Genomic DNA, 26,444 nt, shown 5'->3' with positions numbered 1-26,444 from the left:
TAAACCACTTGGGTCCTGAGAGTTTTCCAAAATTTTGAGTTGGGTTTGGGTGGTCTCTCTTGTGAGAAAGAGAACACATTGCACAAATATGAGAAACCACGGTGGGCTTAGCAGTTGGTGTAAATGCCTGAAATGCCTATGGATCACTCAGGCGAGCCTGCTTTTCTGCGAGGTGTTTTCACCTTCTGGCAAATGCTGCCAAGGTTCAGAGGTCTTGGAGAAAGCCAGCCTTTAGAAAATGATTCAAGAGGCAAGGGAAGGTGGCCTAAGCTCATTGGATCTGGGATTTAGAGGCAAGCATACTCTTTTTTTTTTTTTTTTTTTTTTTTTTTTTTTTGTCTTTTTGCCATTTCTAGGGCCACTCCCACGGCATGTGGAGGTTCCCAGGCTAGGAGTCGAATCGGAGCTGCAGCTGCTGCCTACACCACAGCCATAGCAATGCAAGATCTGAGCTGCATCTGCAACCTACACCACAGCAGGTTACGAACCAGACCCAGTATCCATGAGGACGCAGGTTCGATCCCTGGTCTTGCTCAATAGGTTAAGGATCTGGCGTTGCTGTGGCTGTGGCAAGGCCAGGAGCTGTAGCTCGGATTCTACCCCTAGCCTGGGAAACCTCCATACACCGTGGGTGTGGCCCTAAAAAGAATAAATATCTTGAGTGTGGGGGATCTCCCAGGACTCTGAAAAGAGGGAAGGCATTTATTTGACTGTAAATGTCAAACCATCAGAAGAGTTTGTTCAAGAGGGAAATTTAACAAGTACAGGGCTGAGCTGTCTATACTGAGATGCTGAGAGCATAATCAAGCCTCAGACTACCTGTGCTGGCTAACGCGGACCTCCCTGGAGTGGAGTACAGTGGGAAAGGTTTCCCTGTTTGCTGTGGAAAATACACTCTTCTAGTGATCATTTTACTTTTTTTTTTAAGGGCCACACATGCAGCATATGGAGGTTTCCAGGCCAGGTGTCAGATTCGAGCTGCAGCTGCTGGCCTACCCTACAGCCTCAGCAATGCCCGATCCGAGCCGTGTCTGTGACCTACACCACAGCTCACGACAATGCTGGATCCTTAACCCACTGAGGTAGCCCAGGGATTGAACCAGAGTCCTCATGGATACAGTCAGTATTGTTACCACTGAGCTACAACAGGAATTCCATCATGGTCGTTTTTAAGTTTGTTTTTCTTGTTAGAGAAGCCTTCGTTCAAGGTGATCCAGCTTTATATCATGATTGGACCACACAGGAAGGATGTGCTCAGCCCCCTGAAAGGAGAAACTGAGACAAAGACGAGAAAAGGTTAGGTCCACTTTAGGCCAGGGATGGGCAAATTACGGGCTGTCATTTTTGTATAGCCTGCTGCTAAGAATAGTTTTTATGTTTGGGAGAAAAAAATAGCTTTTACATTTGGACAAAAATCAAAAGAAGCACGCTTTTTTGGGTGACACATGTATATTATATAAAATTCAAATTTCAATGCCCAGAAATAGTTCTACTGGAACCCAGCCACGCCCTTTTGCTTACTTGTTCTGGCTGCTTTTGAGCCACAAAAGTGGGCCTAGGTGGTTGTGATGGGGACTGCAAGACCTGCAAACCTGCAAATATTTACTATCCATGCCCCCACAGAAAAGAGTTGCTGCTGCCACTGTTTTCAGCCCCATTTGAGATATTGCTCCTTTTATATAACAAATTAAGTAGGGCTGACTTTATTACCCTGAAATAAAAACCATAATGAATATAATCTACCAACACACATGCTTAAAGAAAATCAGTATTATGTCTTAGGTGGCTTTTGAATTATAAAAGGAGCAATAGAAGCAAATCATTTATAATGAAATAATAGGTATTTCAATGCATGCATTTGGGCGCAGGAACTATACAACAAAACATAATAGTGCATTCAGATACTTTCGCCTAATTGTAGGAGGATGTGAATGAGATAACCATCAGCGTAGATGGACATGAATGCTTGTTATTTGTAACACAAACTCCACAACTGGTATTACGGCTGTTCTTTGACCAGAATGACAGGAACTGATGTTACTGATAGAGTAACATGGCCATTTAGAAACTGTGGCATGGAGTCCCCATTGTGGCTCAGTGGGTCAAGAATCCAACTAGTATCCACGAGAGTGTGGGTTCAATCCCTGGTCTCACTCAGTAGGTTAAGGATCTGGCATTGCCCAAGCTGAAGCATAGGTCACAGAAGCGGCTTGAATCTGGTGTTGCTGTGGTTGTGGTGTAGGCTGGCAGCTGAAGCCCCAATTTGGCCCCTAGCCTGGGAGCTTCCATTTGCTGCAAGTTCAGCCCTGAAAACAAAGAAAGAAAGAGGGAAAGAAAGGAAGGAAGGAGGGAGGGAGGGAGGGAGGAAGGAAGGAAAGAAGGAAAGAGAGAAAGAGAGAAAGGAAGAAAGGAAGAAAGGAAGAAAGGAAGGAAGGAAGGAAGAAAGAAAGAAAGAAAGAAAGAAAGAAAGAAAGAAAGAAAGAAAGAAAGAAAGAAAGAAAGAAAGAAAGAAAGACAGACAGACAGACTGTGGCCCATGAGGGAGGGAAGGAGGGGGATCAAAATCCAACCTTTATCCATTCGCCTATCGATGGACACTTAGGTTGCTTCTTCCACGTCTTGGCTAGTAAATAGGGCTGCTATGAACATTAGGGTGCAGGTATCTTCAGATTCTAGTTTTCTCTGGATATATGCCTCGGAGTGGGACTGAGGATCATATGGTAGTTCTATTTTTTAATTTTTAAAGGAACCTCTATCCTATTCTCCATAGTGGTTGGATATGGAATATTATTCAGCCATAAAGAAGAATAAAACAATGCCATTTGCAGCAACATGGGTGGACCTAGAGATTATCTTACTAAGTGAAGTAAGCGAGACAAAGACAAATATCATATATTGCTCATATGTGGACTCTTAAAAAAAGATACAAGTGGACTTATTTACAAAACAGAAATAGATCCATAGACATAGAAAACAAACTTATGGTTACCAAAGGGGAAAGAAGGAGTGAAGGATAAATTAAGAGTTTTAAATTAACACATGTACACTACTATATATAAAATAGATAACAAACAAGGACCTACATTCGTAATAACCTACAAGGGAAAAAAGAATCTGAAAATGAATATAACTGAATCACTGTGCTATACATGTGAAACTAATACAACATTATAAATACATTATATTTCAATAAAAACAAACAAACAAACAAAAAAAACAAATCGACTCCACCAACCTTTCTCTTCAACCCATGGCCAATCTCCCAATGCCTTCCAATGTCTGGGCCCAACCAGAATCCAGGGAACAAGGCAGTCTGTTTGAGGCAATCCATTCAGGAAAAACTCAAGGGGCACAGCTCAGGGTGCAGAAGACTGGAGGGTGGGTCTATGAAGCATGTGGAGAATGTGCAGACCACCAACTCAGAAAGTAGCATGACAGCCACCCTCAGATTCCCAAGCCCAAACTTCAACACCTTACTGTCTCATTTGAGAGCCAGTAGCTCATATGGCTAGTTAAAGTTAAATTAATTAGATTACATAAAAAATTCAGTTCCTTGGGGATACTAGTCACCTTTCCAGAACTCAATAACCACATGTGGCCATGGCCACCATATTGGATATTTCTGATTACAGAATATTTATGTCATCTCAGAAAATTCTGTTGGATGGTACTGTCTAATCAGATAATGGGTCTGATAAAAGGTTTCATGAAACAGACCAGAGGACTAGATACAAAGTCAAAAGTTCCAAATGAGCAAGGCAAAGGGCACAGACAAAGCACTCTTCCCCAAGGTCCATGTCAGCCTAGGACCATCCTACCAGCGGCGAGGCAAGCTCTTGGGTGGCTGGGTGGCTTTTGAGTTCTGTTGAGGAATCATGCTGATCTTCAGGAGTTGGCTGCTTGCCTACTTTTTCTTGATGGCCATGAATTTGGTTAGGTTTTCATTTACTTTCACTACATTTTTAGCCATGTGCTGAATGACCTTCATTCTCTGTGTATCCAGAGTAGGAGCTGTGTTAAGCTATCTCTCCCAGGAGTTCCCGTTGTGGCTCAGCAGGTTAAGAGCCCAACACAGTGTTCATGAAGATGCGGGTTCAATCCCTGGCCTCACTCAGTGGGTTAAGGATCTGGTGTTGCCTTAAGCTACAGCATAAGTCGCAGAGGTAGCTCAGAACTGGTGTTGCCATGGCTGTGGCGTAGGCTTCAGCTGAAGCTCCAATTCAACCCCTAGCCTGGGATTCCATATGCTGCAGGTGAGGCCATAAAAACAGAAGGAAAACACATTCCTTGTCCTATCTATAAGCAGGTTCTGGTGGCTCTACTTAGAAAGGACATCCTGAGACCTTCCATTTGTCTTCTACATTGCCATCATCCTAGTCCAAGTTCTCATCCCTTTCCCCCGGACCATTAAAGTAGCCCCCAATGTGATCTTTCCATTTCCATTGTTAGCCCCTCCCCAAAATCTGTTCCCCTCCAAAATGGATTCCTTCCTTGGGGTTCAGAGCGGTATTTCAAAGTAAATCCTGAATCAAAGGAGATTTAGAAATCTTACTGCACATAATATGGCAGGCAAGGGTCTACCTCATTCAGTGCCTGCCTGCTCTTACCTCATCCTCCCATCTCACTATTTCCCCAGCATCACTGGACCTTCTCCCTTCTAAAGCACACCGAGCTGGCCCTGCTTTAGGCTCTGGCATCCACCTTCCCTTTGTCCGGAAAGCCAGCGCATCTCAGATCTCTCCACATGGGATCCTTCTTGACATTTGGCTCAGCGCAAATGTCACCTCAGCAGAGACAACCCAGTCTCAAAGAGTTCACCCAGCTGGTCCTTCTTCTCAACATCCTATTTCCTTCCAAACATAGACCAACTTCAAATTCATCATGCTCAATTATTTATTTATTTATTACTTATTTACCAGCCACCTCCTTTGAGTGGGATGTGAGCTCTGTTAGCACCTCTACACAAAAGCACGTAAGGGGAACTCAGAAAAATGTCTCGTAAAAGGGCTGCCTCATTGTAGTGTCTACAGAATGAGTTACATCACGAGAACTTGTTTCACCGAGAGCGACTTGTTGTACCATCGCTGGTAATAACCACACAATGAACCACAATAGCAATAAGTCTCCTGACCTGTTTAAGTGTCGTGTACCTTTAAAAGCACTGAGGAGCAGCGCTGCTGTCTCATTATAAATCACCTCTGGAGAGAACAACTCATTAGGGAACATCAAAGACAGCCGAGTGGGCTGAAAAAGAAAAGGCAGTGGCTTTGTACGTAATAAATAATTCATTTTCGGATGACTTTTCCTATTTCAGAAAGACTTCTCAATTTCAGATTTTCACGAGCGTGCTTTCTGGCATTTGCATTTCCCAAAGATCTTTTTGCCTCTCTAGGTGATCAACAGCCTTAATTCTGTTTTCACTTAGGAGGGTTGGTACAGTGGACTGATTGCAAGCATGGACTCTGGAGCCCATCTATCTTGAAGCTGATTCCAGCTCAGCTTCTCAGCTGAATCACTTGGGGCCATTCTTTAAAGACAGTGTGATTTCAACCCACCTGTGAAATGGGGATAAGAATCATAGCAATGTCCGCGGGTCTCTGTTAAAATGGAATGGGATAGTATCTATAAGGAGGGACCTAGAGCCATACCTGGTACGTACTAAAGTCAGTATGGTGTCTTTGCTACAGATGCTCTTTAGGGGGGCCGCGGCCACTCGGCAGATGCATAAGGCAAGACTGCGTCTTGGAGCAGAGATTTTTCTCAAGGGCTGTTGGAGCATCTTAATTTGCACTTGGTTGAGAAAGTATAAAAATGAAAGCAGTAGTGTGTTATCCAATGTGACTGCATTTTCAAAAAGTCTGAGTGCAAAACAACAGAGGGTAGCTGGCATATTAATTAACAGCCTGACACGGGGAAAGGATATCGAAGAAAGTCAAATAAAAAAGAGTCCAGAGTCTTCCAGCAGAAATGATCACAACCTGATAAATCAACCATACTTCAATAAAACTTGAAAAAATGAAGAAAAAAAAAAAGAGCCAAGAGTTTGCTTTTATGTCAAAAACCACAAGAAATTTCATTCTGGGAGCCAGGAAAGATGACTTCCTTCCACAATTTGCGGGTCTTTTCTCAAGTTCTGATCTTGGAAGGGGACCGTCATGGAACATGACCTGTGCTAATGACACAATGGATGGGGCATGAAGCAGCCTGGGTGACCTAGCTTCATAGACACAGCTGTATGCATTCCAGTGGGTGATAATACTGTTCTCTGGGCTTCTCCTGTGGGTGTCACCATGCCTTCTGCTGGCTGTACAAAGATGAAGGGGACATGGTTTGATGACAATCACAGTGTTGGGAGCTGATAAGCAAGGCAAGATGAGTGTGCCAGGAGATTAAGACCCAAAGGTTCTAAATATTTGGGGAAGGAGCGGTGGATGAACAGGAACCGTCACTTCATTTAAGAAGAGAAAATGTGTTCCATCGAGGAAAGTGTATTTAAGAGGCATTTATTTCATCAGAAGTTTCACAATAGTAAATTACATGGTTATGAAAATGTGGATGAGTTTTGTCTCTGACGTTTACAGAAATGGAACATCTACTGAATACTAGACTTAGGGGAACATGTCCGGATCTGTAAGATTTAAGAAGATGCAAATGAGACAAGGAGGGAAGAGGTTATTTGATGATTGCTTTCTTGACATCCCAAGAATTAGAGAAGAAAGAACTTAGGATTTGGTCAAGTAAAGGAAGAATCTGGCGAATTCTAAACTGTTGGGCTCAGACCTGCCATTGTCTGTGTTAGAGGAGCCATTAACTCAAGATCATGACAAGAAGGAAGGCTTTTGAATTGGACATAAATGGTAAGTCAGCAGTGGTGCCACGGAGTCGAGGAGTAGATCTTGGAGATCAGAAAGATCCGAATCAAACAACAAGAATAGGGTTCAAATAATAAGATGACAGAAGGAAGGACCTGGAAAGTCCATAAAGAGACATCCTGAGCTGAGATCTTCCTATGCATCTTGGGTACAGCTTTGGCCCATTTTGGCTTCCAGTGGTGTTGATCTCAACCAGCAAAAAATAACTCAAAATGGTCTGAATCTCTCAACTTGACTGCGGGCAAGGAAATCACTGGGAAGACAGAACAGAAGGGTCAAGGAGAATTGCATTTGGCTGTGAAGATCCAGGAGGACTCCCTGGAGGAGGTGGCACAAGAGATGGGCTCTACAGAGAATTCTCAGCAGGATCTGTGCTCCCGTCAGTGTCGGGTGAAGAGAGGCTTGAAATATATCAAATGGCACTTGACAAAGAGCACATGGCACATCAAACTCTTTGATTTTGATTAAATACAGTGTGAGTGCTTTCTCAAGCATCTGCTGGACTGGGTCTGGCAGACACTTCTATACTGTTCTTTTTTATTTTTATTTTTTGCCCTTTTTTAGGGCCACACCCATGGCATATGGAAGTTCCCAGGCTAGGGGTCAAATCGGAGCCTCAGCCACCGGGCTATGCCACAGCCACATGGGATCAGAGCCACATCTGCAACCTACAGCACAGCTTGCAAGGCCAGGGACAGAACCCACATCCTCATGGACACTAGTTGGGTTCTTAACCCACTGAGCCACAATTAGAACTCCCACTTCTGCACTCTTATGTGACCTTATGTCAATACCATGACATGTCACCGTCACCAAGTCATTTAGGATGAGAGACACAGCAAAATGAGGAACTGCTCAGAAATCCAATACCAGAGGAGAGCGTATCCTTATAGTCCATAGCAGAGCTGGGTCAGTCCAGTCCATCTCACCCTTAGAACAGTAGCCACTGTTCTGGTACCCAATGGCCATGGGTACCAGAAACGAATGAAACAAATGAAAACACGTTTGTTTTATTTTAAGATAAAGAGCACACTTTCATATGTTTTAAAGCCACTACGGCACTCAAACTGATGAACATCAGTATCATCATCTCTGAATCCTGGAGGAAACTTAAAGCACTGTTTACACCAAAATTCAGGAGGCAGGAAGGAGAGAAGAATGATGAAGAGCCTTGAGAAACTGGGGGCTCCCCCACCCCAGAAGGAGGTGTTCCGACTCTTCTAGGAAATGCAAACACGGCTCCCAGAATCTGACACTGGCATGCAGTTACAGATATGCACTGATTAGATTAATGGTAATGCTTATTTAATAACCTTTGCCTCAGAATTTTCTCCCGAAGGATGAAAAAAAATTGATTTACCTATGAGATACTAAGGTATCATTTTCCAAACAGAAAAAAAAGAATAATGTAATAAAAATCATAGAGATACATGAACAGATTAAAAAAGAGAGAGAGAGATGTCAGGAAAAAATATGCAAAATATTGAGGAACAAATCAATGTCTTTTGGAAAACTAGCTTTGAATGGAAGTGTTTAACCGCATGTCATTTCAAAGCTTTCCTGGGGGTGGAATTCTACATCCCACAAAGAATGGAGGGGCCAGGTGTGTCCCTCCAAGTTGATCTCAAATCCCTAATAAGAGTATAAGGAATCACAGCTACATTTACTTTTAGCATTATTTTCTGAAGATTATAGGCCTACCTATTCAAATGTGCCATGTGTGCATATTCTCATATTTCATTTTAGAAGAACACATAGAACAAACATGTTTTTTCCCTCTTGGTTATAATTAGGGGGAGAGGGAATTCCTGTTGTGATGCAGTGGAATCAAATCCTATTAGTATCCATGAGGATGTGGGTTTGATCCCTGGCCTTGCTCAGTGAGTTAAGGATCCAGTGTTGTTGTGAGCTGTGGTGTCAACTGCAGCTCCAGTTCCACCTCTAGCCTGGGAATGTCCATATGGCATGAGTACAGCCCTAAAAAGCAAAAAATAAGTAAATCAATCAATCAATCAATCAATAGGAATTCCTGTAGTTGTGCAGCGGAAGTGAATCTGACTAGGAACCATGAGGTTGCGGGCTTGATCCCTGGCCTTGCTCAGTGGGTTAAGGATCTGGTGTTGCCGTGAGCTGTGGTGGAGGTCGCAGACTCGGCTTGGATCTGGTGTTGCTGTGGCTGTGGCATAGACCAGCAGCAACAGCTGTGATTAGACCCCTAGCCTGGGAACCTCCATATGCCGCGAGTGCCTCTAAAAAAGAGACAAAAGACAAAATAATAATACTAATAATTAGGGGGAGAGGAAGGGCTTCCATTATGGAAAGGACCAATAGATCTGACTACATTAAAATTAAACAAATATCCCCAAACTTCGGCATGGCTAAAATATACGATCAGTGACATCCAAGGGCAGATGTTAAGTTGGGGAGAATGTACCAGCTGTATGTCAGTCAAAATGCTAGTGTCAATTAACACATGAAAATAGAAAGCAGAAGGTGGTTTCCAAGGGCTGGGAGGAGGGGGAGAGGGCAACACTGTTCAGTGGGTATAGTTTCAGGGTTGCCAGATAAAAACAGCTGGAGCCCTGTTGCACAACAATGTTAATATATTTAACTCTAATACACTGTACAGGTAAAAGTGATCAAGACAGCACATTTGATGTCACAGGGTTTTTTTACCCATAATAAAAAATATTTTAAGACAAAGTAAGAAGTTGCCCTTCCAATAGGAAAAAAACAAAAAAACAAAACAAAACAAAACAAAAAAACGGGCTAAGAACAAATGTTTAAGAAGGCCATTTAGAACAATGTAAACAAAAAAGGGCAAATCAAAGCAACCCAGATAACATTTTGGCTTAAACTGTCTCTTCTTTTCATGTTAATATTCTGGGTTGGTGAAGTTGCAGGGAAATGGGTATCATTATACACAGCGGGTAGAAGAGTAAATTGGTTCAACTTTCCGGAAGGCAGTTTGGTGACTGTTATCAAAAAAATGTGACAGTGTTACAAGTGCTTTGATTCACAGCCTTTGATTCACATTTATCTCTAAAGATTTCTCTTGGGGAGTTCATCAGAGATGTGTGCAAAGGTTGGAGGGGAGGGGCAACCATGTCAACCCTGGGCTCTTTTATTGCAGGGAATCTTTTTTTTTTTTTTTTTTTTTTTTTTTGTCTTTTGTCTTTTTGTTGTTGTTGTTGTTGCTATTTCTTGGGCCGCTCCCGCGGCATATGGAGGTTCCCAGGCTAGGGGTTGAATCGGAGCTGTAGCCACCGGCCTATGCCAGAGCCACAGCAACGCGGGATCCGAGCCGCATCTGCAACCTACACCACAGCTCATGGCAACCCACTGAGCAAGGGCAGGGATCGAACCCGCAACCTCATGGTTCCTAGTCGGATTCGTTAACCACTGCGCCACGACGGGAACTCCTATTGCAGGGAATCTTAAACATGTAAAGTTTGTGTGGGGGTGTCAGGAAGACATATGGGCATTTGGGGGTTGGGTCCAAAACTAGGACTCATCTTTTTTCTCCCATCTTTGCTTCACACCTATATCTAATGTGTTGAAAAGTCCTATCACCTACCCACTATGATGACACCTGTATCTAATGCACTGAGAAACCCTATCACCTATCTGCTATGACGTATCTTAAGATGACCTATCTCTCCATTTCTCGACTGGGATTATGGGGGTCCCCTGGGCTGATCCAGGTTAGCCTTGGTGGTCCCCCACACGTGTTCACTCCTTCCTTCTTCCACCACAACATGTCTATAGCAGAACACATGGCCTCCTGGGATAAAGCTTGCTATCCCAGCTTCCCTTGCAGCTAGACTAGACATGGTCACTCTGCTGAGTTCCTGGGCTGATGGGATTCAGAGAAAGGCCATGCCCTGCATGGAGATGAGCACACCTTCCCACCATACCCTTGTCCTACTGCTGTTGGCTGCCACAATATTTATGGTTATTATTAATTCGGGGCCATGAGGATGAGCTTAGGATCTTTAGGGTCTCTTGGCAACAAGACAAAAGGATGTCTTACCCCCAGAGCCACCCAATAAGGCTACTCACATTTAGAGAGGAGATAAGCAGATGCCAAGCTTCTTAGGTCAGGGTTATTTACAGCAGCGTGAGCATAATCCCTCACCTTCCCCGATGCCCCCTCACCCTCCCAAATCCACTCTCAGCAGTCAACCTGAGTGCTCTTCTAAAAGGAGACATCAGTGCAGTGGGGACCATGCTGAAAGCCTTCCAGAGGCTCCCCATCACACATAAAGATCCAACTCCTCCACACCAGGTTACAAGCCCCCAAGCGACCCTGATCACAGCTTGAGTATTCTCTCCTCATGGCCTCATCATGGTCCATGTGACCTGGCCTTCCTACTGCCTCATTAACATTGCAAGAATGTGTAACATAAGGAATTCCCGTTGTGGCTCAGAAGGTTAAGAACCTGATCTAGGAGATCCCGCTGTGGTGCAACATGACTGGCAGCACCTTGGGAGCGGTGGGACATGGATCCAATCCCTGGCCTGGCACAGTGGGTTAAGGATCCAGTGTTGCTACAGCTGTAGCTTAGTTCTCAGCTTGGCTCGGTTCTGATCCCTGGCCTGGGAACTCCATAGGCCAAAAAAAAGAACCCGACATCATGTCTGTGAGGATGTGGGTTTGATCCCTGGCCTCAGTCAGTGGGTGAAGGATCTGGGGTGGCTGTAGCTGCGGTGTAGGCCTGTAGCTGCAGCTCTGATTCAACCCCTAGCTTGGGAATTTTCATATGCCACAGGTGCAGCCTTAAAAAGAAAAAAAAAAAAGAATGTGTAACATAAATGAGTAGATACACAGATGCCTTGATATCAGAGCTCTTAGAACATCTCTCAATGACTGTATAGGGAACAAAACCAAAACAGAAATGAAATGGCAAAAGGTCTATTTCAAGAAGGGAACTCCCTTAAAAATGACAAAAATTCTTTTACCCATCAAGTCAAAGGTGAAATAAAATGACTTTCTCTGGAAAAGGGACCCAGAGCATTCCAGATACAAAAGACCAGAGGTCAGGACTCTAAAGACTTTACTCTTAGTTCCATAGAGGATTAGTAAAAACTCATTGGACCAAATGTGTTTTAATGCAATTCATTCATTTAGGTTCAACGATCAGCGAGCATCCCCTTATGTTCAGAGCAGCACTATTCACAATAGCCAAGACATGGAAGCAACCTAAGTGTCCATCAACAGAGGAATGGATAAAGAGGATGTGGTGCATATATACAATGGAGTATTACTCAGCCATAAAAGAGAATGAACACCATTTGCAGCAACATGGGTTCTATAAAATACAGTTAACAAATGAATATAATAAAAATAGAAGCAGACTCTCAGACCCCCCCCCCCCACAACTTACCTCTGGGGAGAGGTAGGGGATGGGCAATATAGGGGTGGGAGCGGGAGGAACAAAGTATTGGGTGTAAGATAAGCTCAAGGATGTAGTATACAACACGGGGACTATTTTGTAGTAACTGTAAATGGAAAGCAAACTTTAAAATTGTATTTAAAAACAAGAGACAACCTACACAATGGGAGAAAATAGTTTCAAATGATGCAATGGACAAGGGCTTAATCTTTAGGATATACAAGCAACTTATACAATGCGACAGCAAAAAAGCCAACCACCCAATGGAAAAATGTGCAAAAGATCTGAATACACCATTCTCTAAGGAAGATATACAGATGGCCAACAAGCACATGAAAAAATGCTCAACATCTCTGATTATTAGAGAAATGCAAATCAAAACTACCATGAGATAACCACCTCATACCAGTCAGAACGGCCATCATTAATAAGTCCACAAATAACAAGTGCTGGAGGGGGTGTGGAGAAAAGGGAACCCTCCTGCACTGTTGGTGGGAATGTAAGCTGGTACAGCCACTATGGAGAACAGTATGGAGGTACCTTAGAAATCTATACATAGAACTACCATATGACCCAGCAGTCCCACTCTTGGGCATATATCCAGACAAAACCTTCCTTAAAAGAGACACATGCACCCGCATGTTCACTGCAGCACTATTCACAATAGCCAGGACATGGAAACAACCTACATGTCCATCGACAGTCAATTGGATTAGGAAGATGTGGTATATATACACAATGGAATACTATTTATCCTTAAAAAAGAACAAAATAATGCCATTTGCAGCAACATGGATGGAACTAGAGACTCTCATACTGAGTAAAATAAGCCAGAAAGAGAAAGATAAATACCATATGATATCACTTATAACTGGAATCTAATATACAGCGCAAATGAACCTTTCCACAGAAAAGAAAATCATGGACTTGGAGAATAGACTTGTGGCTGCCTGGGGGGAGAGGGAGGGATTGGGAGCTTGGGGTTAAAGGATGCAAACTATTGCTCTTGGAATGGATTTTCAATGAGATCCTGCTGTGTAGCATTGAGAACTATGTTTAGATACTCACATTACAACACAACAATGGGAGGAAAAAGCACATATACATGTGTGTGTAACTTGGTCCCCATGCTGTACAGTGGAAAAAAAATAAATTTAAAAAACGAACAACAATGACAACAACAAAAAACCGGTGAGTACCGATGCAGTGCCTAGCACTCTTCTTATCTCGGAAAAATGGGGGCCTGGATGATTCTCTTTCATGAAAGAATTTACAGCATAATTGCCAGGTATTGTTTATCCTTTGCATTCAGTAATTAAGTAATCGTAATAGAAGCTCTTATATTTGACTGTACTGGGCACTCTTACAAGCCCTCTTGAATTCTCATTGTATCCTTACATCAACCTTATAAGTATTACACCCTTTATAGATGAGGAAACTGAGGCATGGTGAAGTTAATAGGGGAAACTAAGATATAGGTATATGATTTTTGCCTCCTAGGAGGTTCATAAAGACTAATATAGAATGGAAAACACCCAAGGGCCGCGATCAGGGACCTCTCTGAGCTGGGATGTGTTTCCTCAAGTGAAAATGGAGAAGGATTGGTGCAAATACTGCTCTCTGCCTTGCAATATCTAATCTCCTGCTTCCGTGTAACAGAACAATGCGCCATGCTAAAGAATAAGCCAGATCTATCAGTTTTTCTTCCAACTAAGTATAGCCACATGTCCGAGTCCTTGTCAATTGGATAGGACCAGAAATATTATGTTGGATTCTTGTAAAGACTTCTTGAAAGGGAAAAGGAATGAACCCAGTTTGATCTTCCGCATCTGCCACTTTTTCTGGGCTTCAGAATGTGGATATGCTGGGTGGCATTCCAGCAGCCACCTTGGACCAGGAGGTAACCAGGAGGATGGAATCCATGCCCTCGACTGCTGAAGCGGTGATAACGATGGTGCTGAGTCTCAGATAGCAAGGGGCACCATACCACCCCTAGACCACCAACCTTGGGGTTCTTTTACATGAAAGAAGAAGAAACACACTTATGTTAAAGTTACTAATGGCTGCGGGAGGGTGGAGTGAGTGGGGAAGGCACTTTTGCTTTTAGCCAAATGCAACTCCTAACTGATAAGAGCATCTACTAGGTCTTAGCAGAGATTCTTTGTAGCTCCCCTATTATGCACTCTCTACACTACATGTATCATAGAAAGATGATGTGTCATAGTCCGAAAGGTGATGTAAGGAGAGAATGACGGGGTTTGGAACAGGTAACAGGCGCTCAGGGACAGACAAGGCAGGAGAGATCCTGAGTGCCAGAAACCAAACAGACCAACACTGAGCTAAGCCAATAGAAGCCGCCCAGTGTTTTGCTAAAAGCTCATCAGACTAAAGGTGCTGAAAAGGACACATTCAAATAATTACTTATTACAGACAAGTGGTCCTGCCATCCCCAGTAATAGAAACACTAATAGCCTAAACGAAGGTGTGCTCCTGTCACCCATGAAATAATGTACCAGGGGAGGCTCCATGCTTTTAAATAAAAGAAAGAGTTAATAAGAGCCCTGATCAACTGCAGGACCCCAGCACCTTTACATTTCCTAATGAACAGCATAATAACTAACTTCTGTTCACTAGGCAACAGTCTGTGTTGCCTTGTATTGAAAGATTGATTCCTGATGTCCTTTTACCACCCCGTAATCACACTTGTCAATAGTTCCTAATAGATGGTGAAGGGGAGACACCAGGCTGTCAACGGATAGGTCAACCCATCCTTCACTCTGGGCAGAAAAAGTACTTTTGCAACAGGAGAAATCTCAAATTCCTGTCAGCCAACTCAAAGGCTCAAGCATTTGCATTGTGAAAATTCTCATGAAGAAAATGCATTACTCTTTTGTAGAGAGACCACAGGGGTTGGGGGGGGGAGGCGGAGCTAGACAGGGCCTTGGTGTGTTTTCAGTGAACCTAGGTGATTAGTCTTCCCAGGCAAAGTATTCTGCTGCTTAGCAACCAGGAGGCGGCTCCTTTTGAGGATGAAAACCCATCTCTGTTTCACAAATCCCAGGAAACACATGCACAGACTTAAAGTCCTAAATCTTTTAGATGACAAGTTATATAAATAGATGGCCTATGAATAGATTATAGTTAACTCTTTCCTAAATAGGTTTGATTTTTTTTTTTTAAATTAGCTCCAAAAGGAACAAGCTGATGTTTCACGTTAAAAAAACATTGATGGCTTTTCTTGAATCAGTACCTCTTTAAGAATTCAGAATCTGGCTAGGCTTTCCTGCATGGCAAACATTGGCTGGTGCCTTTTCACTGGGGAAGTGTTTGTCAAGTCACATTTCACCCATATACTTGATTTGTTTTGGTCTCTGCCAGTGTATGTATTTGACATCCTTGAATAGTCTCCCGTGTGTCATACAAACACTGTGATTAAACTGTCGGCACTTTTCACATAGTAGAAGACCCAAATCTAACGCCTGGATTTGGATTATTTTCTAAACAATACCTTAAGAATAAAGGCTATTTAGAAAATAATGTCTTTATTTAATTATATTTTTATGCTAAAGATATTATTTTAAAAACTTTTTTTAAAATTTAAGAATTGGCGATTTGCAGGAACTTCATGGTTCTGGGCTCACTGGCATTTCCCCACCATGTTTGGGTCATGGGTCATGGTGTGGTGCCTTGCCTTTGCCCAAGGTCTGTATTAACAGCCCAGGGCAGGGACATTCTTACCATGGCCAGTGGGACGATACCAATCAGGTCCTTTTGACTCACGTAGATCTTGGATACGCCCAAGTCAGATGTGATTCCTCCTGGATATTCAACCTGCCAGGTGACAAGCTGTGTGGCTGGTGGGTCACTGGGCTCTTCAATTTCTACATCGATCTGCATGACTTCATAGGAGGAGCCATCCACCCTGCAGAGAAAGAGGGAACAGCTTTGAGGACTCAGGTGGGTGTGCACAGCAGGTAACTGACTATTTCACATGTGTGTTCTCATCATCCCTGTGAAGAGCTTGTCAGAGACACGATCCCCAATGTCCATCTACAGAGGACTGGATAAAGAAGACGTGGTACATACATACAGTGAAATATTACTCAGTCACAAAAAGAACAGAATAATGCAATTGGCAGCGACATGGATGGACCTAGAGATTCTCATACTAAGTGGAGTCAGAGAAAGCCAAACATCATATGATATCACTTATATGTGGAATCTAAAAACAATGATACAAATAAACTTATTTACAAAATAAAAATAGTCTCACAGACATAGAAAACAAACATGTGGTTACCAAAGGGGAAAGGGGGTTGGGAGAGATAAATTAGGAGTTTGGGGTTAACAGATACACACTACTATATGTAGAATAGAAAAGCAACAAGGATTTACTAGGATTTACTGTATAGCACAGGGAACTATATTCATTATCTTGTAAAAACTATAATGGAAAATACTATCTATATCTATACTTATCTATCCATCTATCTATCAACTGAATCACTTTGCTGTATGCCTGAAACTATCATGACCTTGTAAATCAACTATGCTTTGATTTTTAAAAACAAAGAAAAGACATAGAACATGATGGAAGATAGTATGAGAAAAAGAATACAAACACACACACACACACACACACGTATGCCTGGGTCACTATGCTATATGGCAGAAACTGGCACAACATTGTAGATCAATTATACTTTTATTTTGGAGTTCCCATGGTGGCTCAGCAGGTTAAGAACCACCTAATATCCATGAGGATGTGGGTTCAATCCCTGGCCTCACTCAGTGGGTTAAGGATCTGGAGTGCCCCAAGCTGTGCCATTGCTGTGGCTGCAGTGCAGGACGGCAGCTACAGCTCTGATTCAACCCCTAGCCACAGGTGCAGCTGTAAAAAAAAAAAAAAAAAAAAAAACCAAACCCCCAAAACTATAATTTAAAAAAAGAAAAGAAAAGAAACGCCATCTCCAGAGAATAAACTACCTTTAACAAGATTCTCAGCCTTGGCTTGGCCATGAACACCTTCACTCAAGCTTCTCAACTTCTATTTTTTGTGAGCTGCTGAGAGTCCCCAGGACAGGTGTTTGTGGATAATTACAGGAAATGGTGATTGAATTTCCTAAATGCTTTCTTCCCTGTGCTCCATCTAGGAGGATAGGCTTCTTTCCTTCCCTCCCAGAAATCTCTATGCTGCCTGTATTGGACTTTCCAAAGCCACAGTCTATTCAAGTCAGGTGCACAGGATTTTAAAGGTGTCTGAGGGTGAGGTGGCTTTTTTATGTGGGGGGGCAGGGGTGACACAGAATTGCAGAGAATCCTAGGTGAGGCACGAGGGGGGGATCCACACTGATAAGCAAGGGGAAGTAGTCAGATGTTATTTGGAAACTGGAGTGATTATGAAAATGATTAGTTTTTAGATATTCTGGGTTTTCTATAAACATGTATCTGGAAATAAAGCCAAGTTAGAGTACCAGGATTATTAAAAAAATTTTTTTCCCCAGGCTAAGAGTCAAATTGGAGCTGCAGCTGCCAGCCTACGCCACAGCCACAGCAATGTGGGATCCAAGCTGCATCTGTGTGACCTATGCTGCAGCTTGCAGCTACTCCAGATCTTTAACCCACTGAGCGAGGCCAGGGATTGAACCCACATCCTCACAGACACTATGTCAGGTTCTTAACCTGCTGAACCACATCAGGAACTCTCTCAGGATGATTTTTGCAGCTAATTTTGTTTGCTTAATTTCCTGGCTATCTCTTTTTCTTTTTCTTCGTCAGCTTTTATAAAATGTCTGTTCTTCTCAGTGAAAGGTGAGGAGTTCCCATTGTTGCTCAGCAGGTTACGAACCTGATACAGTATCCATGAGGATATGAGTTCTATCCGTGGCCTCACTTAGTGTGTTAAGGATCCAGTGTTGCTGTGGCTGTGGTGTAGGCCAGCAGCTCCAATTCGACCCCTAATCCGGGAACTTCTATAAGCTGCCGGTGCAACCGTAAAAAGAAAAGGAGAAAAAGGGACAGGTGAAAAAAAGACAGGTGTCATGTCAGCCAGTCCCTGAGGGAAGTGAGGAACTGCAGGTGAGGCAGGGAGGAGAGAGATTTTCTAACCCTTGGTGACCAAAGCAACTTCTGCCTATCACATCCATCTCTAGAGATCTGAATTTCACATTGTTGAAATCATCTCTGACTCTGGCATTTAGGAGGATAAGGCTTGGCCTTTTTCTGTATGACAAAGCTATTGAAACATCTTTATCATACCATCAAACCCAAGGAAATTTATTGATCAGACGCTCAGAGATAAATGGTGAGGATCCCGAGAAGCTTCTTTCTTTCTTTTTTTTTTTTTTGAATACTGACATATAGCTGACAACAATATTGAGTGAGCTTCAGGTGTACAGCAAAGTGATTCAGGTATTAGATTTTTCAGAATCTTTCAGATACTTTTCCATTGTAGGTTATTACAAGGTATCTAAAATAGTTCCCTGTGCTCTACAGTAGATCTTTGTTGGTTGTCTACTACCTGGAGATCCATTTATTTATTTATTTATTTATTTATTTTCCTTTTTAGTGCTGCACCAGTGGCATATGAGATTTCTCAGGCCAGGGGCTGAATCAGAACTGTATCTGCTGGTCTACACAGCAGCCACAGCAGCACCAGATCCAAGCCGCGTCTGTGACCTACATCACAGCTCATGGCAATGCTGGATCCTTAACCCACTGAATAGGGCCAGGGATAGAACCCACAACCTTGTGGTTCCTAGTTGGGTTCATTAACTGCTGAGCCACAAAGGGAAACTCTGGGAGATTCCTTCTTAAAGTAAGAGACGAAGCGGAATACTAGCATGTCAGGGGTGACCAGAGTCAAAGGAGGAAGGGAGGGAAGAAGGGAAGGGGAAGGGAAGGAGGAAGAAAGGGAGGGAGGAAGGAAACAGGAAGAGGAGAAAGAGGAGGAGCAAGAGGAGGAAGGCAAGAAACAGAGGAGGAAATGAGAACAGCCCAAAGAGGGAAGCCCAGGTTACAGAGGCTATGCCTCTGCACAAGCTGCAACCTCTTGCACAGAACAGGAGTAGCTACACTGGGCTGTGACCCATGACTAGAACAAAATGGAGAAACAGCAGCTGTGATAAGAACTGGAAACAGAATCATGTCAGTGCCTGTGGACTGAACCACTCTCTGAGCTTCCTTTTCCTAAGACACATGCTGTTGTCTTTTTGGAATTTGGAACTGGGGTTTCCACAATTTAGAAAACTTGGGCTTGAGATGCTAGAATGCATCTTTGCCTTTGTATATTTTAAACATTATTTTATTGAAGCATAGTTGATTTAAAGTGTTGTGTTCATTTCTGCTGTATAGCAAAGTGATTCAGTTGTACATATATTTCATTTTCTTTTCCATTGTGGTTTATCACAGGATACTGAATAGAGTTCCCTGTATGACCTTGTTGTTAATCCACCCTATATATAATAGTTTGTATCCGCTAATCACAAACTCCCAATCCATTCCTCTCCCCCTTCCCCTTGGCAACAAGAAGTCTGTTCTCTGTGTTTGTGAGTCTGTTTCTGTTTCACAGATAAATTCATTTGTGTCATATTTTAGATTCCACATAGAAGTGACATCTATCATATGATATTTGTCTTTGGCTTATTTAACTTAGTATGATCATCTCCAGGTCCATGCATGTGGCTACAAATGGCATTATTTCATTCTTTTTTATGGCTGAGTAGTATTCCATTGTATATATGTACCACATCCTCTTTATCCATTCTTCTGTGGGTGAACACTTAGGTTGTTTCCATGTGTTGGCTGTTGTGAATAGTTCTGGTATGAACAGTGGGGTGCATGTATCTTTCTGAATTAGAGTTTTGTCTGGATAGATACCCAGGAGTGGGATTGCTGGATCATATGGCAATTCCATTTTCAGCTTTTTGAGGACCTCCATACTGTTTTCCATTTTGTTTTTATATTTGGGGTTTGCAATAATTTTGTTATTACTTTCTCATTCATAAAATGGGATCATCCTTCTTTTGGCTGTCCTGAGACTTGCCTTCTATGTTAAGTCACAAGGAAAGGGAGATTGACAGAATAGCACTGGTAAATGCTGAATTCAGAAATTCAGTGCTACAATGAAGGTGTCTGGGAATCCCTTCAGAGCTGTAATTCCTCACCTGCAGTTACATGACCCTACTCCATACCTTACACCATTCTCTACGCCCATTTCCTTGCAGATGCCAGAACCGCAAGCAAACTGAACAATCATGGTTTCACCAGGATATAGGACTTTTTGAATCCCCACATTCCCACATTGTACTTATGGAGCTCACGTTATCAGAAACACTTTTATAAACATCTCTCCATCTATTCACATTCTTCCCATTCTGCAAGACCTCCCTATAACAACATCAGCAATGACTTTTTAAGTGCTCTATTTACTTCATCTAATTTTACTCCTTCAATAACCTTACATAGTTGTCCATTTACATGTGATCTCTTTTCCCTTAGATCCCTCGCCTGGCCAAGATGTAAAGGAAACACAGTCTCCTTTGAGCTGATTTTCCTCTTTGATGTGCTGATGAAAACCCTCTAAATTGGGAATTCTTCACCTCTTGGTCACAGCCAACTTTAGGAAGGTTGTGTATCCTGAAATTGTGTTTTTCTTGGGCTTCTCAAGATTTCTGATGCAGGAATTCCCCTTGTGGCTCACTGGAAATGAACTCGACTAGTCTCCATGAGGATGCAGGTTCGATCCCTGGCCTCGCTCAGTGGTTTAAGGATCGGACTTGCCATGAGCTGTGGTGTGGGCTGCACATACAGCTTGGATCTGGCATTGCTGTGGCTGTGTGGTGTAGGCTGACAGCTGCAGCTTCGCTATGACACCTATCCTAGAACATGCTGTACCTGCAGCCCTAAAAAGAAAAAAAAAAAATCTGATACAGTAGAGTGCGACCGTGTTCCTAGCAGTTTCCTCTGTAAATTCTGCATATGGTGATCTAACTTTGGAATAACTCATCCTGTGTGTCTTGGCGAGGTAGTGGAAATTTGGATTTTAATACCTTTTTGTAAATATTTAGCACTTGAGAGCTTCCAGAACTCTTGCATGTTTGGCAATATTTATCACTTCTTCATGTTTAACTGGAAAGCCATGGACTGTACCTTTGCAAGTTTGAGAGTCAGCATATTAGACTAAAAAGAGTAGCCATGCTTATCTGGTTCCAAGTGTGCCCAGCGCAGAGGGTAACATCTGGTATTCATCAGAAGGGAATCTACTAGGTTATAGGAGATAAATACAGTAGCCTAAATAGAAATTTATAAAATATGTCTACATATTTGTACTCCACCTTGCCCAGGCATTAGAATTGCCTGGAGGAATTTTACAAATAATACCAATAACAGGCACCATTCACACAGATTTCTGATTGTTCCTGACTGGGGCCAGGCACTTGTTTTTTCTATGTCTATCTGTCTGTCTTCTTCCTTCCTTTCTTCTTTCTTTCTTTCCTTCTTTCTTTTCTTTCTTTCTTCCTCTCTCCCTTCCTTTCTTTTTTCTTTCTTTCTCTCTTCTTTCTCCCTTCTTTCTCCCTCTTTTCCTTCCCTCCCTCCCTCCTTCCTTTTCTTTCTCTCTTCCTTCCTTCCTCCCTCCCTCTCTTTGTCTCTTCCTTCCTTCTTTCCTTCATAATCTTTCTTTCTCTCGCTCTCTTTTATTTTGTGTTTCTTTCTTTTTCATCCAGGTGATTTTATTATGCAGCCAGGGTTGTGAACGATTGCATTAGAGGGCTATAAAAAAATTAATCATGTGGCTATCAGTGCTCTTAGAAGTATTCCGTATATAAAAGTATTAGAAATAGTATGTACTATGCAGATTTAGGAAATATGATCAGCAAAATCTGTAAAGATACAGGCAAATGAAGAAAAATAAAAATTCAGGGATTTTGATGTCCATGAATATGAGAGTGAGGAGGGACAAGAACAGAGTTCCAGCCAAGGGGTCTGGGGTCTGGATAAGCATAAAGCATTCAGATGCCATTTCTGGTGGCCCTATACACAGCCCTACCCACCCAGGCTCCCTCCACTGCTCCCCCCATAGGCAAGTCAAATAATTAGCAATACAGATCTGGGCAACACTTGATGTGTGAGCTTGATTTGGAAGGCAGCACTGCTGTTGAGTGCTGTTGAGTTTGGGCAGGGTTTGCAAGGAAAACAGTGCAGTCGCCCAAGGAGAGGCTCAATGGGGATCTTACTTACAGACCTGAGACCCCTCAGGGCATGGAGGTACCTGCAGCTTTGGCTTCTCCCACTTCTGTGGCTGCTACTGGCACAGGGAAACCGAGAAGCCCTCTTCCTGCCCTGTCTTGCTTGCAGGTGTCCTTTGTATGGACAACAGACATGGAAGCAGAGGAGGGAGTGCAGCCTCCCGTGGGCCCCTACTGACTGGTTCCACACTTGTAGGTTTGGAGGCTTATTTTATTTTATTTTAGTCTTTTTAGGGCAGCACGTATAGCATATGGAAGTTTCCAGGCCAGAGTTGAATCGGAGCTGCAGCTGTCAGCCTACACTACAGCCACAGCAACTCGGCATCTGAGCCGCATCAGTAATCTATGCTGCCTCTTGCGTCAACGCCAGATCCTTATCCCACTGAGCAAGGCCAGGGATCAAACCCGCATCCTCATGGATACTAGTCAGGTTCTTAACCTGCTGGGGCACTACAACTCTTTTAGTAACCTGTCCTCTTTCACAGAGAGGATAAATAACGTGGCCTTGATTTGAAGAGCTCTTCTCATTTTCCAATAACTTTCCCCTTTGTGCACTGGCTTCAAAAATCTAAGCCTCTGAGCTAAGCCACAAAGATATACTGTGGAGTGCAGGGAATTAGATGCATTATCTTGTAACAGCCTATAATGGAATATAACCTGCAAAAATACTGAATCACTATGCTCTACACTTGACACTAACACAATATTGTAAATCAACTATAGTTTAACAATAAAAAAAAATCTAGGCTTTTTTCACACAGAAGTTCTTCCTTTAAACAAAGACACATGGTTGGAGACATAGCCAGAGGCTTCCTCCAATTTCAGGAAAATAAAATGCCCTTTCAGGAAACAAAGACTGTGGGTCATCGCAAGCACAGGCAGTAATCACATCCTCTGGGGCCACAACTCAGGAACCCAAGAAAGAAAACTAAACATGAGGCTTTGCAGAACCACCTCAGTGCATCCCAGGGCCGAAAAAAAAAAAAAAAAAAGAAAGAAAGAAAGTATTGTATTATTTGGGGATTGGCATGCTTCTTCTTTTTTCCAGAGTGATGGAACAAGTAACCTTCATTGTATATTTTTAATGTGCTAGGTGCTATTTTAAGAGGTTTTTATGTCTTATGCCTATAATCTTCACAGTATTTCAATAAATCACTGCTATTTACTCCTAGCTTGTAGACAAGAAACTTGGGCTCAAGGAGGTAAACTGTTTGTCTAGTAACCAGCTACAGAGTGAAGGAGCCAGGAGGTCTGACTACAGAATGCCCATTCATTAAAAACAAATGAACAAACAAACAAACTTATTTTGGAGTTCCCATTGTGGCTCAGTGGGTTATGAACTTGACTAGTATCCATGAAGATGCAGGTTTGATCCCTGGCCTTGAGCAGTGGGTTAAGGAGCTGGCTGTGGTGAGCTGTGGTGTAGATTGCAGACACCGCTCAGATCCTGAGTTGCTGTGGCTGTGGTGTAGGCCTGCAGCTGCAGTTCCGATTTGACCCCTAGCCTGGGAACTTCCGTATGCTATGGGTGCAGCCATAAAAAGCAAAAATAAACAAAAAACAACTACAACAAAAAAAATCCAGCTAATTTTATTGAAGTATAGTTGATTCAAAATGTTGTGTTAATTTCTACTGTATAGCAAAGTGATTCAATTACATATATATGAAATAAATATATATATGTTCTTTTTTATATATTTCCATTATGGTTTATTACAAGATATTAAATATAGTTTCCTGCGCTATATAATAGGACTTCATTTTTTTATCTATCTTATACATACTAATTTGCATCTTCTAACCACAAACCTCCAATTCATCCTTCCCCCACCATCCCCTTCCCATTGGCAACCACAAGTCTGTTCTCTATGTCTCTGAGTCTGTTTCTGTCTTGTAAATAAGTTCACTTGTGTCATATCTGGATTCCGCATATAAGTGATATCACATGATATTTGTCTTTCTCTTTCTGGCTTACTTCACTTAGTATGACCATCTCTAGTTCCACTCATGTTGCTGCAAATGCAGAATGTTCACTTTTTTTTTTTGCTTTTTAGGGCCACACCTACAGCATATGGACATTCCCAGTCTAAGGGTCGAATTGGAGCTGCAGCTGCCCGCCCACACCACAGCCACAGTAACACCAGATCTGAGCCATACACTATAGCTCATGGCAACACCGGATCCTTAACCCACTGAGCAAGGCCAGGGATTGAACCCAAGTCCTCATGGATACTTAGGTTCATTTTTGCTGAGCCACAATGGGAACTCCTGCAGAATGCTCACTCTTGATCACAGGGTTATAAACCCCACCTCTTTTTTCAGAGCAAGGACCAGCATGCTTATTAGCAATGAAGATCATTAAAGACCCTTCTCATCCCCCAGTGGAAACACTGGTCAAGACACTACACAGGGCTTATTCGAAACCCAGAAACGATGTTTCAAGTGAATTCTGCACAAGCAGAGCTAAGACATTTTCGTGACAAGATGCTTTGAGATTAGCTTGCCTTTAGATTCTACTGCCAACACTTAAAGTTCCACGATGTGTCTATAAATCAAATTAGGGATGTGGAAACAAGAGCATTAGATACAGAAGCCTACCATTCCTTTGGAGAGATGAGAAAGTGTGTAGACATGGACCTGCTAGCAGTAGTATAGCTCAAAGCTAAGTATTTGAGATATAAGTCAATGCATCTTAAAACTACCTGTATTTCTTTTCCCGATTATAAGGCCAACATATAATGGTAGGTCCTTAAAAAAGCATGCCAATGATCAGGCTGCATTTTGCAACCACCCATGTGGGCAACTGGCTTCCACCTCCAGCGTGAGTGTTGGAGGCTAAGCGGGCAGGGTAGGTGGGGGGACGCAGGGAGTGCAATTCCATTTCCAGCTAAGCCATACCATTTTTCTACATGGTACTCAAAAAGACAAAAGGGCAAAATTTCTGGAAACAAAGCTAGAAAGAGGGTGAAGGTACTAAGTGAAGGGCCATGCCCTTGGGAAACAGTTTGAGATGTATTCCAAAAACCTCATATGCTTTCTAGAGATCCTGGGAAAGAGAGCCAGTTCTTAAAGGCGGCACAAAAGGCAACTGACAAATGCTATGTGGAAGATTCTAGCAATGAAAGAGAAACAAGGGATGAGTGAAGGGGCGGCGGCGGTGGGGGGGGCGCAGGTCTGGTACTGAGCCTTCCTCGCTCCACTCAGAGGAATCCTCGTGACCAAGCCAACATTGGTCTGCAATGGCGTTTTGGAAATTTGCATCAGACACAGACAAAACTGATGTCTACCAAATGCAGGAGTCCTCCTTTCCTCCCCCTCCCTTCACATCTTATTTTCAAGATTAAAATAAGGATAGATTTCAAATAAATGGTTTCTTTTAAGACCAGATCACAGGAATAAAGTTTTTCATTAGTGACATCTTTTTTCCCCCCCTAACATCCTCATTAGCATTTTCAGGATAAAAACCTTTCACTATGAACTAAAACATATGATCACTTTAATGTATGTATTCTAATGGGATCTTTTTTTTTTTTTTGGTTGCTATAAATTTTCTCATGTCATTTGTTTCCACCTTATCATATACTCTGAGGTCTGGTCATGGGGGTTGTTCTGGAGAAGAAAATGTAAAAGTTGAAGCTTGAACCAAATCATGCTGCATTTTTTTCCTTTTATTTCGGTGCTCCATTGCTCTCCATCCCAATATTTCATTCATTCAAGAGATATTTCTGGAATTCTTGTTATTTGCTGGATGCTCTTCTGGGAGATGCAGATACAAAGGTTAGCTTAGAAAGCTGGAGACCTAGTGGTGGCCCAAACTACGCTGATTCTGAGCATCCTTTTCCACCATTACATGGCAGGACATCCTTTTGGTAGCTTGACATGGACTGGGGGAGGTAGGCATTTATACCATGGAAATTGGCAACTGCTGT

General features: G+C 42.6%; 1 protein-coding gene across 1 annotated transcript in view; it reads right to left on the bottom strand.

Annotated features, from left to right (window-relative positions):
• The window catches only part of TMEM132D (transmembrane protein 132D), a 774,579-nt gene that overhangs the window by 214,476 nt on the left and 533,659 nt on the right, over window positions 1-26,444 (bottom strand). Inside the window, exon 4 of the mRNA XM_021072330.1 lies at window positions 16,007-16,190. Within this exon, the coding sequence (XP_020927989.1) occupies window positions 16,007-16,190 (184 nt within the window). The remainder of the gene's footprint in view (window positions 1-16,006; window positions 16,191-26,444) is intronic.

The sequence above is a fragment of the Sus scrofa genome, chromosome 14 (genome assembly GCF_000003025.6).
Source record: "Sus scrofa isolate TJ Tabasco breed Duroc chromosome 14, Sscrofa11.1, whole genome shotgun sequence".
Classification (NCBI taxonomy): Eukaryota; Metazoa; Chordata; class Mammalia; order Artiodactyla; family Suidae; genus Sus; species Sus scrofa.
This window is presented reverse-complemented; position numbering and strand designations above follow the sequence as displayed.